The following is a 23,399-nucleotide window of genomic DNA, read 5'->3' as shown; positions in this document are numbered from 1 at the left end:
CTTAATTTTTCACAATTTCTACCCCTTAAAATTTCTTGCTCTCTTTCTAAGGCCTTTAATTGTATATTCCCCTAGCCTTAAATCCTGGATCTGCTCCTGAGCTTGGTTAATTCAGTAAGTTGTTGGTGGTCAGGCTAGGTAGATTAGCCAATCGTTGATTTTGGTTGGATGTGGTTGGTCAAATTAAGAAGAAATCCCATCACATACATTGAACATTGGCCACAAAATTTTCATATTGCTATGTGTTCAAAAAAGTAATGGTCCAGGATCCAGAACTCTCAATGTACCTTCTTTTCCATTTTCCTACATTGACATTTTATTGTGGACCTTTTTTTGAAATTTGAAAAAAAGGTCCTGGACCTATTACTCTAACTTGAACTCCTGTATTACAGTGTGGCTAATGTTATTTAACACATCAGTGTATACTTTCTGTCTTCCTTACAGAATTCAGAAATCCCAGCTATAAACGTGGAGGACTATGAGAGTCAGCAAGGAGGTGTAAAATACCCAAATGTGGAGCTGTTCAAAAGTATAAATGCCTTACTGAGTAACACGCTAGATTTAAGTTCACTGACAGGCATTTCAGCTTTACAGCAGGAACAACAAAAACGTAAGTCTAGGCCAACTAATATCATTGTTTCCTGTAGGAACATTGGTCCTACAAATGTAAATCTAGGCCAACTAATATCATTGTTTCCTGTAGGAACATTGGTCCTACAAATGTAAGTCTAGGCCAACTAATAGCATTATTTCTGTAGGAACATGGGTCCTACAAACATAAGTCTAGGCCAACTAATATCATTGTTTCTGAAGGAACATTGGTCCTACAAATATAAGTCTAGACCAAAACAACTAATATCATTGTTTCCTGCACAAACATGGGTTCTTCAACAGGAACAGTAAAAACTTAAGTGTAGGCCAAAAGAAATCATTATCCTTGTTTCCTGCTACCAGCTCCCTTTGAATACTAATTGGGTAACTTACTTGTTATAAGGTCTTGGTTAACAGCGGTAATATTTGGTTACAGTCCTTTTTCTTCTTGCTGATCATGTTTTACTTAGAGCATAAAATCATCAGGAAGTGCCACATGTTGAGGCATCAAATTATTGGCATGTGTTTTTCACAAACACTTGAAGTTGTCAAATTGATTCTGTGTGTGCGAGTCTACTATGACGAGTAACAGATCAAGTTTATGATCCATTGTTTTTTCTATGAATTAAAGCCCTTTGAACTTTCTTTTTTTTTCCCAAATACTTTTTATTTGAGAGTCCAATATGTGGACACGTGGGATATGTGAGCGCATTTACTAAGGTTCTTTAATTTTATAGATAGCAGTTATTTAATATCAAATGCTTCCTATTTGTAAATAATTTAAAAATTCACACTGCTAAATTAATTTGGTATGTTTCACTCTTGGACTTTCCTCTGCCAAAACACCAAGATAAATACAAGTCCACTTCTTGCTGAATTAAAAATTTATGGAGAATATAGAAATAAATAATAGAGAAAATGTACACTTGTTAAATCTAGGTGTTCTTTGGTATGGTCCTTGGGGCATCCTGCATAGAGATGATGTGGGGATTTTTGATTCGTCAAAAAACATGACCGCCATTACTAAAAATAGAACATAGGGGTCAGACAGTAGTTTTTTTTACATATATCTCCTAAACTGTTAGGTTTAGCTGAATTTTGACGTGGGTAAAAATGTTCAGCATGAAGAGATCTATCTCTGGTCAAATTTTGGTTTTAATCCGTTAAGCCATGTTGGAGTTATTGCCCTTTTTCAACGATTTTTGTTATTTTTAATGTTATGTCTTTCCAAAAGCTTCTCCTCTGACACTACTTGACCAATTGAAACCAAACTTAGTATGAATGTTCCTTGGGGTATACTGCATAGAATTGATGTGGGGATTTCTGATTTGTGGAAAAACATGGCCGCCATTACTAAAAATAGAACATAGGGGTCAGACAGTAGTTTTTCACATATATCTCCTAAACCATTAGGTTTATCCAAATTCTTTCAATTGCTGAAATGATCCATATTATTAGGACTACAAAAGTCTTCAGACTCCTTGTAAGAGTTATTGCCCTTGAAAGGGGAAAAATGACTTTTTTAATATTTTTCAGTCAATATCTTGAAAACTATGATAGATTAAAAGAAACTTTCAATTGTTGAAAAGATCTTGTGATAGTCCTACCAAAGACTTCTTTAGTCAAAATTGTTGGACAACTTCTTGTTTAATTTATTGCCTTTGAAAGGCAAAAGTCAAGAAGGTGAGCGATTCAGGCTCCTGGGAGCCTCTTGTTTGTATGTGGCCTTATTAAGAAGAGTTACATTTTGAGTTGTCTTTGGTTACGGTTGAATGAATTTTACAGAAGTTATGGCCCTTGGACTTAGAAAATATCAGTGAATTGAGTTTTCTGCACTTTTTTTGTAATGCTTTTATGAACTGTTTTTTAATTATTTGTGTGTAGTCTTATTATGAGACGTTACAGATTAAGTTCAACTTTGGTTATGGTTGAGGGATTTTTACAGAAGTTGCGGCCCTTGGACTTAAAAAAAATTCAGTGAATGTAGTTTTCCACAATTTTTGTTTATGTTGGAGACATTGTTACACTGTTCTTTTATTCACTATCCTTTAATATTTCATACAGAAACAATGCAACAGATGCCAATACAGATGCCTCACTCAACCCATGACCAGCAAGTGCCCGCCACTAGTTACGACCAGAGTCTATATAACAACATGTCAGCCATTTATCCAGGTAAGGTCAAAGATCAACACCTGACAATAAGAGCCAGCCACTTGTCACAGGACAACATTGCTGACCACTAGTTACCAGTTACTTATTTTCTATTACAGTTGAGTTTACTTCACATTTTTCTGGGTTTCAGTTTATTTCCTGTTACATTTGAGTCTGCTTCACATATTTCAGGGTTTCAGTTTATTTCCTTTTACATTTTAGTCTACTTCACATTTTTCAGGGTTCCAATTATTTTCAGTCCCAGCCTCTCAACAACAACAGCAGCAGCAACAACAACAACAACAGATCCCTCAGTCCTCCCTCTACAGTTACAAACCTGCTGACATGTACCAGACACCAACCAAATACTCCAGGGCCATCAAAGGTCCAGACAGAAGTCCCAGCACACCAAGGTATGTATCATGGTCCTCTAAAAGCTGACACCAATCAAATACAGTTGAACCTCGATGTGTTGAACTCGGATTAGTTGAAATCCTAGGTTAACTTGAACTAATTACGAATTCCCTGCAAAACTCCCCCTACTCCAATACAATTATACCTTGGATGACTCGAACTTGGATGAATAGAAACCTCAGATAACTCGCGGTAAACAATCAGTCCCCTCGATAGGACTTAGAAAGGTTGAATAACCCTGATGTCTCGAAGTCAGCTAATTAGTCGGAAAACTGATTGTTTTATTACAAACCATGATGGAAGTGTGTTTTAACAACGAATAAGAGTGCCTTTTAAAATTGATTTGTTGACAATCTTTTTTGGCTTGATTTGTGTATTTAATTTATTCAAAATTGCACATGTAGTGAAAAGAAAGAATTTTATTAATTACACATTGGAATTCACACTAATAGTGATATCAGATATTTTGATGTTTTGATAATTTTTTTAAAAATACATAAGAATTGTAATGGTATCTGACTATTTAATGAAACATCAAACAGACAATAGTAAGTGTATTTCAATGACTACATGTGTTTCGCTAGTGAATTTTAAATTTTATTGTAATAATTTAGAGCACATGGTTTGACGATTCAAAATTGTCAACTTTCCTTTCATCTGTGGCAACATCCCTTCAGCGCCTGTGTATGGAGTGTTCATATCACAACTCGTACTTTATGCCAGAGCTTGCCGAGACTACGCAGGCTTTTTGTATCACGCTAGAATTCTAACAAATAAGCTTCTATTCGAACCTCGGATAACCATTTTTGCATGGTCCCTTCGACTTCAACTTAATGAAGTTTGACTGTACTCCAATGCCATCAAAGGTCCAGACAGAAGTTCAAGCACACCAAGGTATGTATCATGGTCCTCTTAAGTTGACACCAACGAAATACTCCAGTGCCATCAAAGGTCCAGAAAGAAGTCCCAGCACACCAAGGTATATATCATGGTCTTCTAAAGCTCTCACCAACCAAACAGTTGGACCATTAAAGGTCCAAACAGAAGTCCCAGTTGACAGAGGTATGTATTATAGTCCTCATTACGTGACATTAAGCATGTAATCCAGGGTCCATCAAAGGCCCAGATAGAAGTATCAGTATTCCAAGGTATGAGTCATGGTCCTTTATAGCTGTTATCTCTATGCAACCGAATTTTCCAGGACTATTAGAGGTCCAGGCTGATGTCCCATCAATACAGCTCCTGAATGATCCATGCAACAAAAACTGTGATTAAACCGGTGATCGCATCACGTGGCCACAGAGCAGTCAGTGTTTTTTATGGTTATTGTTGTTTTCTTTCTCAATTTTACACATATTTATATAATGCAATAGATTTAACATCAATTTATACCTTTATTTCACATTTCTTTTATTTTAAACATGATCTGTCATTTTAGATAACAAACACTGTAGTCAGGTCTGTCATTGATCATCGGTTATAGATCCGTCAACGATCAATCAGTCGGCAGTCATCAATCCGTCAAAACGTTGCGTCGATTTGTTCAAGGATAGCCGTATAGTTAAGGAGGGCCTGGTATGATAGCGGTATAGTGAAGGAGTGGCCTGGTACGATAGCCATATAATGAAGGAGGGGCCTGGTATAATAGTCGTATAGTGAAGGAGGGGCCTGGTATGATAGCCGTATAGTGAAGAAGTGGCCTGGTGTGATAGCCGGACAGTGAAGGAGGGGCCTGGTATGAAAGCCCTATAGTGAAGGAGGGGCCTAGTATGATGGCTGTATAGTGAAGGAGGGGCCTGGTATGATAGCCCTATCATGAAGGAGTGGCCTGGTATGATTGCTGTATAGTGAAGGAGGGGCCTGGTATGATAGCCCTATCATGAAGGAGTGGCCTGGTATGATTGCTGTATAGTGAAGGAGGGGCCTGGTATGATAGCCCTATAGTGAAGGAGGGGCCTAGTATGATGGCTGTATAGTGAAGGAGGGGCTGGTATGATAGCTGTTTAGTGAAGGAGTGGCCTGGTATGATAGCTGTATACTGGAGGAGGAGCCTGGTATGATAGCCCTATAGTGAAGGAGGGGCCTGGTATGATAGCCATTCATTGGTATGATCTGTCCCTCATTACAGTTTTGCCAACAAAATTTTGTTCCACTATTTGTTGAATACCTTCCATATTTGGCATGATTTATCATTATGAAATGTGGATGTGTATATAGGCATTAATTTTCATTAAATTTTGAAGCAGCTGTGAGAACTATTTTCAGTACTTCTGTTGGATGACTGTAGTAGTAGCTTCATAGAAGAACAACATCATTGACAAGGTTCAATTCTTAAACATGATGGGCTTAAAATTATTCTTGTGGGAATGATGAACTGGTATGTACTTCAGAAGTAATTGTTTGAACTTTGAACCCAGGTGTTTATATCCCATTGCCAGTTGCAAACTGACAGTGAAGTTATTTTAGTACAAATAGCTCTGTACCTAAAACCTAAAATTATACCACACAGATTTTTCTTGTAACTGTAACATCTTTTTGTTTATAGTGATTATGGAACATCATCTCCTGGCAGTTCTATGAATGATACTTTATCTCCCATGGAGAAGATACTTTACTCAAATCTGATATCAGGAGGAAGGAGAAGTACATCACCCTCTGACTCGGACACAAGTGGTATCAGTAGTGAAGGGTCAGAGGCAGCATTAATTGATATGATGGTAGGTCAAAGGTCAATTTATTTAAAAAGTGTAAAATGACAGTCTATCTTTCTGTCAGTCATTTTTTTGGTTAATGAAAAATTACTTGCAATGCAATCTTTTAACAATACAGTAGACCATTATGTATTAGTCCAAGTTATATATGCTCCATTGTCACATCTATTATTGTGGGAGGATGGTAGAATACTGTTTGAAGTACTATTGTTTGTGGGGTACCAATTTTCATGGGTTGGCCAAACCATGAAATTTTGTTCCCAATGAAAAGGAGATTTCCATAGATGTGTATACTGAAGACCTCAAAACCACAAATTCAAGAATCCACAAGAATTGGTATCCACAAATTGAAATACTTTCTCGGTATGTGATCGCTACGTCCAGTATATCAAACTTCCCATTTCCTCTTATTGGATCTAACTGCCTTTGTGCTGCATCCTGTTTGTCTTAAGTAGCAGAAGTTGTAAGTCCATCATGACAACCAATTTTAAGTTCTTTGGACGATGATCATACCCAAAGAAATTGAATTTGGTTGTCATTTTTACTCAATGAAGCACAGGGCCTGTAAGAGACTGAGTCATGTGTGGTTGGATATGAGTCCTTAAGGATTATATGCCTTCCTTTGGGTGACTGATTCTTTCAGTGGTTGGATAAGAGTCTTTCAGGATAACATGCCTTGGATTGAAGTAATCACTACAGAAGTTTTATGGTCGTCATCATGAACTCGTAGATCGTTATGATGTATCCATCAGTACCATGAAAACTGTTTATTCAATGGGTCATAGTTCACCTTTCCTCGTTTGTCTACCCCGGACTTGACTTTTTATGAGCAACTCGGTGGGTGTTTCTAGAAAAGCAGAGGACGCTTACCCTACCGGTGCACCTGGTCCATGCTCCCAGTTTTTAGTGGAGTCCGAGTTGCTCATTTACTTTTGTTACTTTGTATGTATGATTTTAGTTACTTTATGTTCTTTGTTGTGTATGTCTGTTTTCCATGTCTGGTCTTTGTCCCTGGATTACATTCTTTTGATTACCGCTATAACCTTGGTTCCCTTGATTACTCTTTTAAGATAATATGCCTTCCTTTGTGTTTATGATTCTCTCTGTGGTTTGATAAGAGTTGTTCAGAATAACATGCCTTCCTTTTGGTGACTGATTCTCTCAGTGGTTGGATGAGAGTCTTTCAGGATAACATGCCTTCCTTTGGGTTACTGATTCTCCGAGTGCTTTGATAAGAGCTGTTCAGGATAACATGCCTTCCTTTGTGTTACTGATTCTCTGAGTGGTTTGATAGGAGTCTTTCAGGATAACATACCTTCCTTTTGGGTACTGATTCTCTGAGTGGTTGGATATGAGTCATTCAGGATAACATGCCTTTGTTTGGGTAACTGATTCTCTGAGTGGTTGGATAAGAGTCATTCTGGATAACATGCCTTCCTTTGGGTTACTGATTCTCTGAGTGGTTGGTTAAGAGTCATCCACGATAACATGCCTTCCTTCGGGTTACTGATTCTCTGAGTGGTTGGATAAGAGTCTTTCAGGATAACATGCATTCCTTTGGGTTACTGATTCTCTGAGTGGTTGGATAAGAGTCCTTCAGGATAACATGCATTCCTTTGGGTTACTGATTCTCTGAGTGGTTGGATAAGAGTCCTTCAGGATAACATGCCTTCCTTTGGGTTACTGACTCTTTGATTGGTTGGATAAGAGTCCTTCAGGATGACTTGCCTACTTTTGGTTACTGATTCTCTGAGTGGTTGGATAAGAGTCCTTCAGGATAACATGCCTTCTTTGGGTTACTGACTCTTTGATTGGTTGGATAAGAGTCCTTCAGGATAACTTGCCTATTTTGGGTTACTGATTCTCTGAGTGGTTGGATAAGAGTCTTTCAGGATAACATGCCTTCCTTTGGGTAACTGATTCTCTCAGTGGTTTGATAAGAGTTGTTCAGAATAACAAGCCTTCCTTTGGGTGACTGATTCTCTCAGTAGTTGGATTAGAGTCTTTTAAGATAATATGCCTTCCTTTGGGTTACTGATTCTCTGACTGGTTTGCTAAGAGTCTTTCAGGACATAGGAAAGAGTAATCAAGGTAACCAAGGTTATAGCAGTTGTAAGAATGTAATCCAGGGACAAAGACCAGACATGAAAAACAGACACACACAACAAAGAACATAAAGTAACGAAAATCATACATACAAAGTAAAAAAAGCAAATGAGCAACCCAGACTCCACTAAAAACTTGGGAGCATGGACCAGGTACACCAGTAGGATAAGCGTCTTCTGCTTTTCTAGAAACACCCGCTGAGTTGCTCATAAAAAAAAAGTCCAGGTAGTCGAAAGAGGAAAGGAAAACTAAGACACGTTGAACAAATCAGTTTTCATGGCACAGATGGATGAGGATTTAAAATTTCTTATCCCTTAAAAGAGAATTCCATCATTTCATTTCTGGATTTTTTCTGTTCTGTGTCTTTTAACTATGCTAAGGCCAATGAAAAATGATTGTTCAGGTTTCCCCTAACATGGAATTTTTTTAGAGATCTGGCAGGCAGGAAAATTATTATTTAAAAAAAAACATTTATTGATTTTGAGTGATATTCAACCAGATTTAGGTTCATTTATCTTCTTTCCTATTAGAAACATTCATACTTCTTTAAAATTTCATACTCTGTAGCTGAAATCAAAATTAAGGTAACTTGTGCATAATCTTAGTGTTTAAAAAGGACCAGCCAGGTCATCTTTTAATTTTATTTTTTTGAAAATGGTTAAAAAAAATGTATGATCAGGCCCCTTAAAACTGACTCAGCAGGGTTAGGCGAAACCAAGAACTATTTTTTTTTTTCACCTATTTTCTAAATTTGCCATTTCCATTTTGTATTGGTTTCATAAAATCATGTTCGATTAGTACTATTCCTTTGCAGCACTCACTGAACATAGGAAACAGACAGAAACAGACTGCTCAACAAGCTCAGCCTGATGTTGCAACACAATTGTTTAATGCTCAACAGCAGCAACAACAACAACAGCAACAGCTACAACAGTTACAACAACAACAAAGGGAGGTAACCTCTGCTGGCAGTCAGGTTGTCACATCAGGCAGGGGCTATCCTGTTATTAACCCATTCCTGATGTCAAACGTTGATCCCTATGCAATAGATAGAGCTGCCAGACTACATAGAAATGCTGCAGGTATGTAGCCATACGCCATAGACAGAGCAGTCAGACTACATAGAAATGCTGCAGGTATGTAGCCATACGCCATAGACAGACAACATAGAAATGCTGCTGTTATGTAGCCATACGACATAGAGCTGTCAGACTACATAGAAATGCTGTAGGTATGTAGCCATACGTCATAGATAGAGCTGCCAGACTACACAGAAATGCTGCAGGTATGTAGCCATAGGCCATAGATGGAGCTGCCAGACAACATAGAAATGCTGCAGGTATGTAGCCATACATTATAGATAGAGCTGTCAGACTACATAGAGAAGATGCAGGTATGTAGCCATACACCATAGATGGTGCTGCCAGATGACACAAATGCTGCAGTTATGTAGCCTAACCTATACAGAGTTGATACAGACATTCATGTTTCCATTTTACTCATAATTCTCTAGGTTCCCCAGTCGTGTCAGTTAGTTTTCAGTCAGTCAGCTCATCTATGATTTATTATGTGATGTCAGCAGGGTCATATCCCCCGCAGCACCGCATGCCAAAAAAGTTTTAACTTTCATTTTTCCTGTTTTCTACAAAAGGGTCTAGGCCATTGGCGCTTTAAATTACAGTAACATGTCCAGACATGGAACCTAAAAAAAATCTGGAAATTCAGAGATTGACCTACATAATACTGTGCGCCCGCAGGGTCCACATGCTGCACTTTTAGTGCGCTATGCTTAAAATATCTGCTATAAAAGCGCAAGGACCCAGTCTGGAACACCACCTTGAGAGAAAGTTATTTGACTACATAGAAATCTTGGCTGACTGATATCAGCATCCTGTACAATTGATAGTGTCCATCACACAAATTCATGTTTTGAAAGGGGTGAAATTAACTAACTTCATTCTGCTACACAGAGAGATAGTCACATCTTTTATCTGTTACTTTGTGTCTCCTACACTTATATGAATGTAATTTAATAAAAAAAATTACTGAATCTTACAGATATTCCCATTTTGTACCTCGTATTTCTGATTTTGGTCCAAATCAAACTTGAGGTTAAAGGGTGCATGCTATTGAATGGGAGAGCAGAGGGGTTCTATTTAATAAGCATTGCTTATATTTTTTTCAAGTTTATATCTGCATGTCATTTATGTGTCTTTCCAGCCATGTGTGAAGCAAGCTGTACATGGAGTGGCCAGTTGCCACCAAGGAATTATAAAAACCCAACGTATTCCTGTAAAGTATTTCTAGGAGGAGTACCTTGGGATATTACAGAGTGTAAGTTACAGATAATAGTCGTGTTTACCTTCACCAACTTTTTATTTTCTACGAGTTTTAATGTCAAATTGCACTCGTTTTGTGAACTTTTCAGGATTTTACGGAGCATTTTCGTAAAATTCAGCCAAATATTTTCTTTTACATATTTGCAGAAACAGGTCTGGTATTACTATGTTATGGTATAAGTTTGCGTTAGAACTGCAAAGCTTTTTACTTGTATGTGTGTCTGTATTTTCCATGGAGTCATGTATGAAAATACGCGCTGCGAATTCACATCTTGACTCTTATATGTTTGTTTCCCCTCTTCCAACCCTGAATTTTGCAGTTGGGTAGGTAGGTAGGCAAAATGTTTTTTTTTCTTTTTCCAAGCTGTATGAATTCCTTTATTTGATTTCCCGAGAACAAATGCACAATTGAATGCAATATAAATTTGTAATTTTCAAATTGCAGCCTTAATTATTACATATTGTACTTGCCTTTTGAGAAGTCTGATGTGTATTTAATAGCAGTGAGTCTTGCATGTTGTGTTGAGAAAGAAAAAAATATATTATTTCTTATAATTTTATTTCATGCTTTTTCACGACTAGAATCAAGCAAGTAGAAACAATCAATTGGCATTGAAGAGAAATGTAAATAGTCATTTCAGGAAAGTCATGAGGAGTGTCATTTCTTTCAAAATGCATTCACCACTAACTACAACTTTTGAGCAATGGATTTTTCATACATTGATCCTGGAAAACCATCACCAGTTTCTTTGAACTCTTGTACTAGGTTGCTAAAAAGTTGATTGGCTAAAAATACAAAGCAAAATTGCAAATTTAGAGGGGATATTTCAAAATCAGAAAGAACAGATAGGAAATAAATAAAAATATACCCTTTGGAAAAAGTAGGTATCCCCCATTCTAAAGCTGAAATGGAAATCAGTCTTGGGAAGTGGGAAAATGGGTCAATTTGTTTTGGGGATTGAGAATTAGGAAATAAAACAATTTGGAAATAGCAAAAAGTTTGAAAATTGGTTCAGGAATTGGGAAAATTAACAGGTAAAAAAAAAGAAACTGGGGGAAAAAAGGCCCCAAAACATTGAGAAGGGTAAGATTTCTTTAAAAGGACCATTAAACTTTTAGGGGGTCTATGAAGATTTCTTTGGATCAAAATATTCATTTTCACTATATTTATGATCAAAATATTTGTTTTCCTCATACACACAAACTCATAACAGTCTTTTCCTTCAAAATTCTCAACAACTAGCCTGAATAATGGAGGACTGTATAGGATTCAACTAGCCTGAAACAAGAAAAGTATACATCATTTCACTAGCCCGAATCAATATTTACTAGCCCTGGGCTTCAGCTAAAGGCGAGCACTGTCATAATATTTATTTTCATATAAGCCCCCTTTCTAGTGCAGATCAAAGCATTTCTGAAGGATTCAAATTTTTTTTCTTCTCCATGTACTTGCATGGTCATCAGGCTTGGGAGGGGGGAGCCTGATATTTCAAGACTGAAAATCAGTGTAATCCCTTTTTGGCAGGTGTCTGGAAACCATGACATGTGGGGATTGAACCAACAGCGCTGTCAGTATCTCATAGTTTAAAGTCCAGTGCCTTTACCACTCGGCCACCTAGCTCCCTCATTTTGGAATTGGAAAAGTGGAACCCAGTGTCACCCCTCAAAGCTGTTTGTAACTACTCTCAATCAAGAAAAAGAAACGAAAAATTGACCTTCAAAAAGGAAATTGAGTGGGAGCACCTGGCCCCCCTTTTTAAAAAAAAGTTCATCCATTTACTTTCCAATTCAGAGAAGTGTCTAAGAAATTTGACCTTCCAAAAAAAATTCAAAGAGGTGATAGGAGAAGGTTTCCCTTATCTTAATGGTTCAATAAATCAAACCTCATTGAGTAAATAAAAATGTTTTTTTTTATTCTTTTTTGCATCCATGTGTATCCTACCTGTGAAATTTGCTACTGTTGTATCCTTGAGTTTAGGAAACTTTTTAAAATTTGCCTCTTTCATCTTACGAATTATGATAGACGGTGTCTGTGACAGAAGTGGGCAGGTTTGTGTCTGTCTTGGGTCAATCCAACATCTTCGTCTCGGTTAAACGTAAATGTAACGTATTTCAATGTTTTATCTTATTTGGCAATTCGTCCTTCTATGTCAGGTGAAAAGTTGGTCGTTCCCGTGACTTTGTCTTGCAATGTTTGTTTTGTGAAAAGTAAAATCATCAATGTCACCACGGTCCAAAACATCTCAAAGAACATCGTTCAATCTGTCCTCAGCCTCATACTGGAACAATCTGTTCTTACAAATATTTTTGCTTTCATTCAACACTTTACAGACACAGATGAGCAAAGGGTGAACTGTCATCCTTCAGCGTTTTTCCCGGTGTAGACGATGTAAAGTCATTCCATAGCAGACAAGGCTTTTATTCGAGTAGTTTCTTGAATTTGGTAAGATATCAAAGAAAAAAGAGAGACTTCTGATGACTTCCGGTTAGGCTAAATTAAAATTTGCGCTTATGGGAATGACTCCGTTTTTTTTTTCTTGAATATGTAAAAAAAATATCGCTGAAAAATCTGAATAAAAACTTTTGGGAGGATGGGGTTTTCACAGAGTCAGTCGGGTGAGGGGCAACAAACAATCGTTTTATTTTGGCCTAGAGACAAATATTTGGATGAATAGGAGTTTAGAACAATAGCTTGTACTTATGATTGTTGAAGTCTACATTTCTGATCCATGGATGGCTATATTTGTCTACATTTCTGATCCATGGATGGCTATATTTGTCTACATTTCTGATCCATGGATGGCTATATTTTTCTAAATTTCTAATCCCTGGATGGCTATATATGTCTACATTTCTGATCCATGGATGGCTATATTTGTCTACATTTCTGATCCATGGATGGCTATATTTGTCTAAATTTCGAATCCCTGGATGGCTATATTTGTCTACATTTCTGATCCATGGATGGCTATATTTATCTACATTTCTGATCCATGGATGGCTATATTTGTCTTCATTTCTGATCCATGGATAGCTATATTTGTCAAAATTTCTAATCCCTGGATGGCTATATTTACATTTCTGATCCCTGGATGGTTACATTTGTTTGTATTTCTAATCCCTGGATGGTTATATTACATTTGTCTACATTTCTAATCCCTGGACGGTTCATTTGTATGCATTTCTAATCTCTGGACAGTTACATTTGTCTGCATTTCTAATCCCTGGATGATTATATTTATCTACATGTCTAATCCCTTGATTTTTTTGTTTTTTAGCTGGGCTACAGACGGCATTCAGTAAATTTGGAGCTTTTAAGATTGAGTGGCCAGGAAAGGATGGTTTGTATTAGATATTCTAGATATATTTGTTTACAACTCACGTTGTGATGATCTAGTATACCACCCTCAGCTGCAGGCAGTATGTCTTATATTGTACTAAATATCTTTGAATTTGTGTTAGGATGAATTATCAAAACAATCTGATGAACTGTAATAGGAACACTAATCACTCCTCTGGGCACAATTCATTGTGTCCTCTTTGCATCTATATTTCCAGATAAATACTGATATTTTCTTCATGTAAATTTGTAAAATTGATTTTAAAAAAAATTACCACCCGACATGTTTAGGTAGTAGTATAAAAGTGCAAACAATGGAATTGAAAGGATAAGAAAAAAAATCTGGTTTGAGTAGAGGGTTGTCTTCATGAAGAAAGGGTGGTATACCAGGTGATTGTTATTATATAGATAGAAGTGATTTACTAAATTTTCAATCCAATATCAATCCACTGTCCTCAAAATTTTAAATTTATGTTGAAAACATTAACCAATAACAGAGAAAATGTGTATGATAAATAGGATAATTAATTGGTTATTGAGAATAACAGATATAACCATTCGTGCCAAGAGAACATTAAGATTAACGTGCACAATCTGCATACTTGATAAACCGGCCTTTTTCAGCACTCATGGTTCACCCATACCAATTAACTATCCTATTAACATTTGTAAACCAATGAAAAAGATTTTTATATGAAATATAAATTGTTGGAAGCCTGTTGTCTGTCTGAATAACTCTACCCCCTATAGATGGATTGATTTCAAATTCAGTATATGGCTTATATAGACAACGCTTAGATTGTAAGTGATTTTATCAACTTCCTGTGGGATTACCATGCCATTAAGGGCAGACCTAGCACAACGTGTATACCTAGCACATTGACATATATGTAAGACACAGAAGTGTGATGGGGATGCCAAAGTGTGATGATCACGCTGTTCTGCAATGTTAACACTGAAGTAAGTTGGATGTGTAATGCTAATGTGCAGAAGTGCAGAAGTGCATTGGTATTGCATGAAGAAGCGGAAGTGCATTGGTATCCCTTTTGACGTTGCCATGAAATTGAAGGTGCATAAGTGCTTGTAAATGGATGATGTTACTTGAATCGACTTGCTTTGCAAATCTAAAACTGGTCCTATAAAACAATTGACAAACCTGTTTTGGAAAGAAGTTTTTGAAAATTGGTCAGAACTTCAATGCAAACTTCCTATAAGCAATACTCAGGATTTTTTTAATAAAATATATGGAAGAATGAAGATATCCGAATTGGAAATATACCAGTGTGGTACAAAGAATGGTCTAGAAAATGTGTATGGCTTATGAATGATCTACTAAATTAGAATGGAAACTTTATGGATATACAAGAATTCCAAATTAAATACAATGTCAATACAAATTTCATACAGTATCATGGACTAATAACAACTATTACAACATTTAGGAAAAAATATGATATTGATACCAATTTTGTTAGAATCAATGGACCAGTTATACCAAGGACTCCTAAGATTTTTACAAAATCGAAAAAAGGTTCAAAAGATATGTATAATATTCTGCAATCCAATGAAAATAAAATAAAATCAGAAGAAAAATGGCAAGTTATTATCAATAAAAATAATATACAATGGCAAAAATACTACAGGCTTCCTTTCAAAGTTACAAAAAGTACAAAGCTACATTGGTTTCAAACAAGAATTTTACATAGAATCTTAGAAACAAACGATCTTCTGAATAAAATGAATCTAATACACCAAAATACCTGCACTTTTGCCATGAATTACCTGAAACTATTGAACATCTGTTTTGGTCATGTCCTTACAGTTTTGAGCTCTGGGAGGCTATGAATGCATGGATTTTTGAAATTTTAGAGATTGAACTTCCATTAAACATGGAAATAGTATTGTTGGGGATAATTGAAAATTCCAGTAGAAATAAAGTGAGAAATATTATAATTTTATATGCCAAATGTTACATATATAAATCAAAAATGGAAAATTCACGAACTTTATGAAAGAAAATCTTAATATAGAAAAACTTAATACATTTAAAAATGAACCATTAGAAGCTGCCACTGCCTGCTGGGGCCCCTGGCTCCAAATTTTGTGTAATCAAAAACAAGAATGAATTAAGGTTGTCTCGTAACTCCCATGTTCCTATAGAACACGATGAATTGATAGATATTGTTCATGATACAGTCTCAAAACAAATGTACCCTAAACTATTATACTTATAAGATCAGTGCTTTTTTATTGTACATTCAGTCATTGTATGTCTATCTGAGACAGTTTCATTATATATTCTTCCCGAACGTCTATATAATATATACCTATAGTAGATTTTCCTAGTTTGCTTGTTTATAATTTATGTGATCCATGCTTTCTTATCTAAACTGTCTTTTTCAATATGCCCTTAGAGATAATATCCAATATCAATCCTCGCTTTATTTATTTATTTCTATTTTTTTGGTTCCCTTCTTTTTTCTCTATCTTCAATTCTTCCTCTTTTCTCTCTACCTTCCTTTCTTTTTTATATAAAAAGAATTTTGTGTATTTGTTGGTCCTTGTCCTATGCAACTGTTTTATACAAATTTGATATTATTGAGTAACACATACTAACCATTGTTTGTTGCGATACTAATAGTTAACGAGGCCGGGAGAAGGTACCGGTATTTGATGTTTTTCTACTAACAAATGTACAGTTTTCAATAAAAAGAAAATCTAAAACTGCATAACAGTATATTAATCCCTTTCAAAAGATCTAAGTTTACTGTCTGTCATGTGATGTATCTTTTTACTGTCTGTCATGTGATATATCTTTTCACTGTCTATCATGTGATGTATCTTTTTACTGTTTGTCATGTGATATATCTTTTCACTGTCTGTCATGTGATATATCTTTTCACTGTCTGTCATGTGATGTATCTGTTTACTGTTTGTCATGTAATATATCTTTTCACTGTCTGTCATGTGATATATCTTTTACTCTAGGTTATGTCTATTTACTATTTGAGTCTGAGAAAGCTGTCAGAAGTTTGTTACAAGACTGTACACATGATTTTAGCAGTGGAGATTACTATTACAAGATCTCAAGTCGCAGGATGAGGGCTAAGGAGGTACTCAGTCTGTAGTACACATGACATTGTTGGGAGAGTGATATTTAATGGTTTCTGTAAAAAAATGTCCAACTTTATTATTTTTGCCACTAACTGTCCAATTAACTTGCCTATAGGAAATATCTCGGCCACTTGTTTAATATGCATATTAATATTATAGTTGTGGCATAATGATAAAAAGTAATACACATTGGATTCAGATAATTATGTATTCCATAAAGTTTCACCTCACTGCAATGTCAGCTACAATGTCATTGGTTGTTGGGATATCACGTGATGCACACATTGTTATCTACTTTCACTTTCACATTGTTGTCACATTCAACTTCGATTTGAAGCAATTATTATTTAATAAGATACATTATTATACCCCAATTCATCAGAGTGAGGGCTATATTGTGATCACCTTGTCAGTCAATCCATTATGTTTTTTCATGTTAGATTTCTCAGCTTCTATTGGAGGAATGACTAGATATTCGTTAAATTGCTTTAATTCTCATGATGACTTGTACTGTGTCTCCTATTTTCAGGGTTTACCAATCGACTTAGTAATTTTTTAGGTGATACATAATGAAAATTTTTGTAACAGATTTCTCAGCTTCCATTGGAGCGAATGTTTATATATTTGTTAAATAAGGCTTTCTCAAGATGACTGGTACTTTTACCCCCTTTTGAGGTTTGTCATTCATCTATTTTCTGTTTATTGATCATATTAGTAGTTAATTTGTAACAATTTCTGAATAAATTGATTGGATATTATACCTATGTATTGAAATCACGTTGTCTGTCCGTCTGTCCACATTTTCATTTTTTTCACGAAAGAATAGATTGATTTCAAAATTGCTATGTGACTTTATTGATGGGCGTACATTGTACAGAGAATTTTGGTTGCTGTAGTATATCAACTTGATGTATAAGTGGCAGTAGAAATAGCACAACAGGTGCAACTTGATGTTAATAAAGTTGGTTGGTTGGTTGTTGGGGTTTAACGTCCGAGCAGCAATATTTCAGCTATATTCAGACAATGAACATGAAATGGATGATAAAATGAACATGAAATGAAAAAAAGAAAGGATGGGTCACAAGGATAATAGGGTCGACAAATTTTGTGGCGGAGCGCAAAGGTTCCTACTCCTATCGAATACCACAGCAGGGTTCTTTAACGTGCGAGGAACGTGGCATCTTTCCCAACACGGTGCAACACTATGGTTTGCGGTCAGGTTTTCCGTCTTATAGCCTGACAACCCCAGCATGTAACATGCCAGGGGTACCCCATTCCACCACCTGGGGCACACATCCCAGTTGCTCTGTGGGCAGAGCGCCTAGCCCCCGGCTAGGTTTCTGAGCACTATTTAGTCGCCTTATACGACAAGCTTAGCGCTGCTGCAGGCCTATTCTTTTAACACCCGGACCTGCACGGGGCGATGTTAATTAAGGTCACTAACATGTACTAAGCATGACTTGTTAATCACTTGTTAACTTCAGGTTTGTTTGCATTGTTTGTTAATGAAATTTTGAATTTTAGGCCTACATGAGAGTAAAGTTGGTGCCGGTAAGATACTTCTCTAGTATAGTCTGTTTTTCTTTATCTTACATATGGACTTTTCTTTGTTGTATATATTTCTCTTTTATCAGTAGTATAGTCTTTTTCTTTATTCTTTTTCCTTGTAGAATAGTTTTTTGTTTAGTCCTTTTCCTCTGCAGCATAGTACCATAAATGGATGCAATGTTCTAGGATTCCACTTTTCCCATCACTGGTGGCAAGTGGGAAAGTTCATTATAAAGCCCCACTTCCTCTTTGGCAAGTAGAAAGCTTGAATTTTCAAAAGGATTTGTTAAGTTTGGCAAGCAAACTTTTAATGTGGGAAAGTTAATCTTCATTTAGAGTTTTCCTAATAAAAACATGAATTTTGAAAAATCCTGGAACACCATATATTACTATATAGAATATTTTCTGTTTCTGTTTCTAATATATGTAGATACAGTCTTTTCTAAAATATCTTAATTATTTCCTTATAATGCCTTTGAATAGTTTATAATTTCTTTTTTTTTTGGAAAATTGAGCCTAAATTAGATAACACTGGATCTCTGTGTCTGAGGTTCATCCTAAATATCATGCAAGTTGTAATCTTGGTAAAATTTTATGTATTTTTGTTAATAACACTGCATTGTATTACATCTCAATTGTTAAATATTTTTACGGGTGAGGGCTGCCCCAAGCTCTACTGATAAAGGTAAATGAATCTGTTCATGCTTATATTACAAACTATTGAAACATTGGTTGTCTTAATTTTATACTTTGCATTTTTGAATTGGGTTGAATTTTTTCCTTATTGTATATTTTCCATTCTAAGGTACAAGTTATTCCCTGGGTTCTAAGTGACAGTAACTATGTCCGCCAGCCCTCACAGCGTTTGGATTCCAACAAGACTGTGTTTGTTGGAGCTCTTCATGGAATGATGAATGCAGAGGCTTTAGGATGTATCATGAATGACCTGTTTGGAAATGTTGTGTATGCTGGCATTGACACAGACAAACACAAGTACCCTATAGGAAGTGGGCGTGTCACCTACAGCAGTAAAAAGAGCTATATGAAAGCTGTGCAGGCTGCATTTGTTGAAATTAAAACTCCAAAGTTTACTAAGAAGGTAATGCAGTGTTGTTAAAAACTTGGTTTGTCTGTTAATGCCAAATATAATTGAGAATAAGGGAGGTAGACAATAAATATTATCAAAGGCAATAATTGATACCAATTAGAATATACAGCTGCCTGTTGGCTGTACATCAGATACAGTGCATTGTATATATGACTGTCTCTTGGCTGTACATCAGATACAGTGTGCTGTATATGCCGCTGTCTGTAAACTGTATATCAGAGACAGTGCGCTGTATATATGGCTGTCTGTAAGCTTATATCAGATACAGTGCATTGTATATATGGCTGTCTGTAAGCTGTATATCAGATACAGTGCACTGTATATATGGCTGTCTGTAAGCTGTATATCAGATACAGTGCACTGTATATATGGCTGTCTGTAAGCTGTATATCAGATACAGTGCACTGTATATATGGCTGTCTGTAAGCTGTATATCAGATACAGTGCACTGTATATATGGCTGTAAACTGTACATCAGATACAGTGCACTGTATATATGGCTGCCTGTTGGCTGTACATCAGATACAGTGCACTGTATATATGGCTGCCTGTTGGCTGTACATCAGATACAGTGCACTGTATATATGGCTGCCTGTTGGCTGTACATCAGATACAGTGCACTGTATATATGGCTGCCTGTTGGCTGTACATCAGATACAGTGCACTGTATATATGGCTGCCTGTTGGCTGTACATCAGATACAGTGTACTGTATATATGGCTGCCTATTGGCTGTACATCAGATACAGTGTACTGATGTCACTAAGTCTTCAGGAAGAGACAACATTGGTCCTAAATTGCTAAACTAAGTGCACCTATTATTGCATCATCTCTAACGTGTATTTTCAACAAAATGATAGATACTGGTACTTTTCCAGATAATTTAAAAAATGCAAAAGTGACAACAATTTTCTAAGCTGGTGATCATGCTCTTCCAACATATTATAGACCGATATTGGTTTTACCAACTATCTCAAAACTTATTGAGTGCAATGTTCACTCCTATCTTTATGATTATCTCTCATAATTTTAATTGCTCCACCCTGCACAATCAGGTTTTAGACCTGTTCATTCATGTCAGACATCCTTGATCAATATAGTTGATAAATTTCTAGAGGAAATTAATGAGGGAAATATTAATATTGCAATTCTTCTAGATTTGAAAAAAGCATTTGATGTTGTTGGCCATTCTATACTTAGACAAAAACAGTGTAAACTTTTTAAAAGCTTATTTGGAAAATAGAACCCAGCAAGTTCAAATAGGGAATGTTAAGTAAAAAAAAATTCCCAGTGGAGTATGGTGTACCTCAAGGATCAATTCTTGGTCCTCTATTCTTTATTTTATACATAAATGACCTTCCACTTCACATAAAAAATTGTAATACTGAACTTCATGCAGATGACTCAACAATTCATTTATCTGGAAAAGATATAATCAAACTAAAACCTAAAATACAGCAAGACCTAGTGGAAATGTATGTTAATTGGAACTAGACAGAAAATTTTGTCACAAAGTGATACTCCATCATTTACAATACTCTAATATTATTCAAAACTCCAACAGTGAGAAGTTATTATGCAATATGATAGATCCTCAATTATGCTGGTCAAGGCAGATATAAGATGTATGTCTAAAAATACCCAGTTGCATTTATCTGCTATCTGAGATAAAGAAATTTCTAAATCTTGAATCAAGGAAACTTATTTATTTAGATTATATTTTACCTCTTATTGATTATTGTATAGTTATTTGGGGAAACTGTAGTCTGGAAAATCTGAACTGCAAAAAAGGGCTGCATGACTACTCCTTGATACATATTTCCTTGCACCATCTGCCCCCTTGTTCAAACAATTAGAATGGTTTACGATTGAAAATAGGATGATATATCACAAATGTGTTCTAAATTTGAAAAGTACAAGAAATGAAGTGCCATCTTATCTCTTTAATATGATAAGTATATATCTGATAACAACTCTTACTCATTACGAAACACAATCAAGGGTAACTTATCTATTCCTAGAAAGAAAACTCAACTCTATATATTAAAGATCTTTGAGTTACTCTGGTCCAACTCTGTGGAACAACCTTTACTCTGGTCAACTCTGTGGAACAACCTACCAACAATTGTAAGAAATTCCAAAAACTGCCAAATTTTTAAGAACAGATTAAGATGCTACTTACTCAACAAGTAGAGTTGATGTTTTTGTGTGAATGTATGTTAGTGTGTATTTTAAAAATATTTATTATTGATTTTTTGTATTGTTTACTGTTGAGGGCCTCAGGGAAGATTAGTGTATTTACTAACTGTGTAACTAGAAATAAAGTATTATTATTATTACTGTATTTATGGCTGCCTGTTGGCTGTACATCAGATACAGTGTACTGTATATACGGCTGTCTGTGAGCTGTACATCAGGTACAGTGCATTGTATATATGGCTGTCTCTTGGCTGTACATCAGATACAGTGTGCTGTATATATGGCTGTCTCTTGGGTGTACATCAGATACAGTGCACTGTATAAGGCTTGCCAATTTTCTCACTGGGGAAGTGATGTACAGAATGAAAATATTTTTTCACTTAAGAGTGGCTTTATCAAAATCAGCTTGACTGAAATTGAGATGCCGTAAATAAATATATAAATGTATAAAATACTATGAAGGGGGAGGGTAACTGACAATGCATTCCATCTCATTGAAAAGACCTCCACTATTGTTCAAATTCAATTTTCCTAGGCTGTTGTAAGGGCAGTGAGTCGGTAAGTTTCATGCCATTAATCTCTTTCTGTGAGTAGCAGTATTCATCAGTGATCATTTCATTGCCATCTATGTACTTTAGATCCAGAAAGACCCATACTTAGAGGATTCAATATGTGATCATTTCATTGCCATTCTGTGTATTTTAGATCCAGATAGACCCATACCTGGAGGACTCTATGTGTAGCTCTTGTGGTATACAGCAAGGCCCTTACTTCTGTAGAGACATGGTCTGTTTCAAGTATTTCTGTAGGACTTGTTGGTACTGGCAACATGCTCTGGACAGTCTACGACACCACAAACCCGTGACAAGGAACACAAAACACTCCAACATTATAGCAGCAGCCTCCATGTAAGTACTGTCTCAGACACCACAAACCTGTGATAAGAAATGCAAAACACTCCAAAATTATAGCAGCCATTTTTGTTTGTCAACTGCGTGGGTGGCGAAAGCGCTTTATCATAAAAAAAACCCCAAAAAACAAAAAAAAACACTTGGAACAGCGATTACATACGAGTCTCTCTAGAATTATCTTTGTTCGTATCGACAAATAACATGATTTACTATTTTGAATGGATAGTTATGTCAAGATAGTTTGTGACTGAACACAACTTGCCATTCCTTGTGGCTGATCATTTTACTGACGTTGTGAAAAATACATTCCCTGACAATAAAATTGCAGAGAAATTTTAATGTAAAAGAGTTTAATGTACCCAAAAATTATAAAGCAGGTTATTGTATGAAGTCTTGAGGCTACACATGAACAGTGTCAGGGATGGAAAACTGTAAACTCTTCTTCACATATTAAAAGATGGAAGCAGGCCCATCAAAACCAGATTCATTGACATGCCAGTGATGAACAGGGCAAAATCTATTTTATGCCATATCGAGCATCACTTCTATGAATACATGTATAATTCATTTTGTTGATTCATTTGTATATATCATGTATTTATGGTTTAAAAAAAAAATTGAAATCATCTGTTTAATTATTAACATAACAAAATATGTTGATAATGTTGTCATGCAAAATCACCCGCAATTTTATGATGGATTGCAGGAGATCTCCCACGATTAGGTTTGACTAGGTTAGCAGGTATGAAGCTCTGTATTATTTAATTTACAACATAACAAAGTATGTCGATAATGTCACACAAAATATCCTGCAATTTTATGATGGATTGCAGGAGATCTACCACGATTAGGTTTGACTAGGTTA

General features: G+C 35.9%; 1 protein-coding gene across 1 annotated transcript in view; it reads left to right on the top strand.

The window, feature by feature from the left end:
• The window catches only part of LOC148597566 (cytoplasmic polyadenylation element-binding protein 1-like), a 33,051-nt gene that overhangs the window by 4,149 nt on the left and 5,503 nt on the right, over positions 1–23,399 (top strand). Inside the window, exons 3-13 of the mRNA XM_088563049.1 lie at positions 445–610; positions 2,656–2,766; positions 2,987–3,158; positions 5,705–5,876; positions 8,791–9,058; positions 10,197–10,310; positions 13,594–13,656; positions 16,644–16,768; positions 18,294–18,320; positions 19,123–19,416; positions 22,329–22,531. Coding sequence (XP_088419175.1) covers positions 445–610; positions 2,656–2,766; positions 2,987–3,158; positions 5,705–5,876; positions 8,791–9,058; positions 10,197–10,310; positions 13,594–13,656; positions 16,644–16,768; positions 18,294–18,320; positions 19,123–19,416; positions 22,329–22,531 — 1,715 coding nt within the window. The remainder of the gene's footprint in view (positions 1–444; positions 611–2,655; positions 2,767–2,986; positions 3,159–5,704; positions 5,877–8,790; positions 9,059–10,196; positions 10,311–13,593; positions 13,657–16,643; positions 16,769–18,293; positions 18,321–19,122; positions 19,417–22,328; positions 22,532–23,399) is intronic.

The sequence above is a fragment of the Perna viridis genome, chromosome 15, assembly GCF_037379345.1.
Source record: "Perna viridis isolate PV_CMFRI_1.1 ecotype Kerala chromosome 15, ASM3737934v1, whole genome shotgun sequence".
Taxonomy (NCBI): domain Eukaryota; kingdom Metazoa; phylum Mollusca; class Bivalvia; order Mytilida; family Mytilidae; genus Perna; species Perna viridis.
This window is presented reverse-complemented; position numbering and strand designations above follow the sequence as displayed.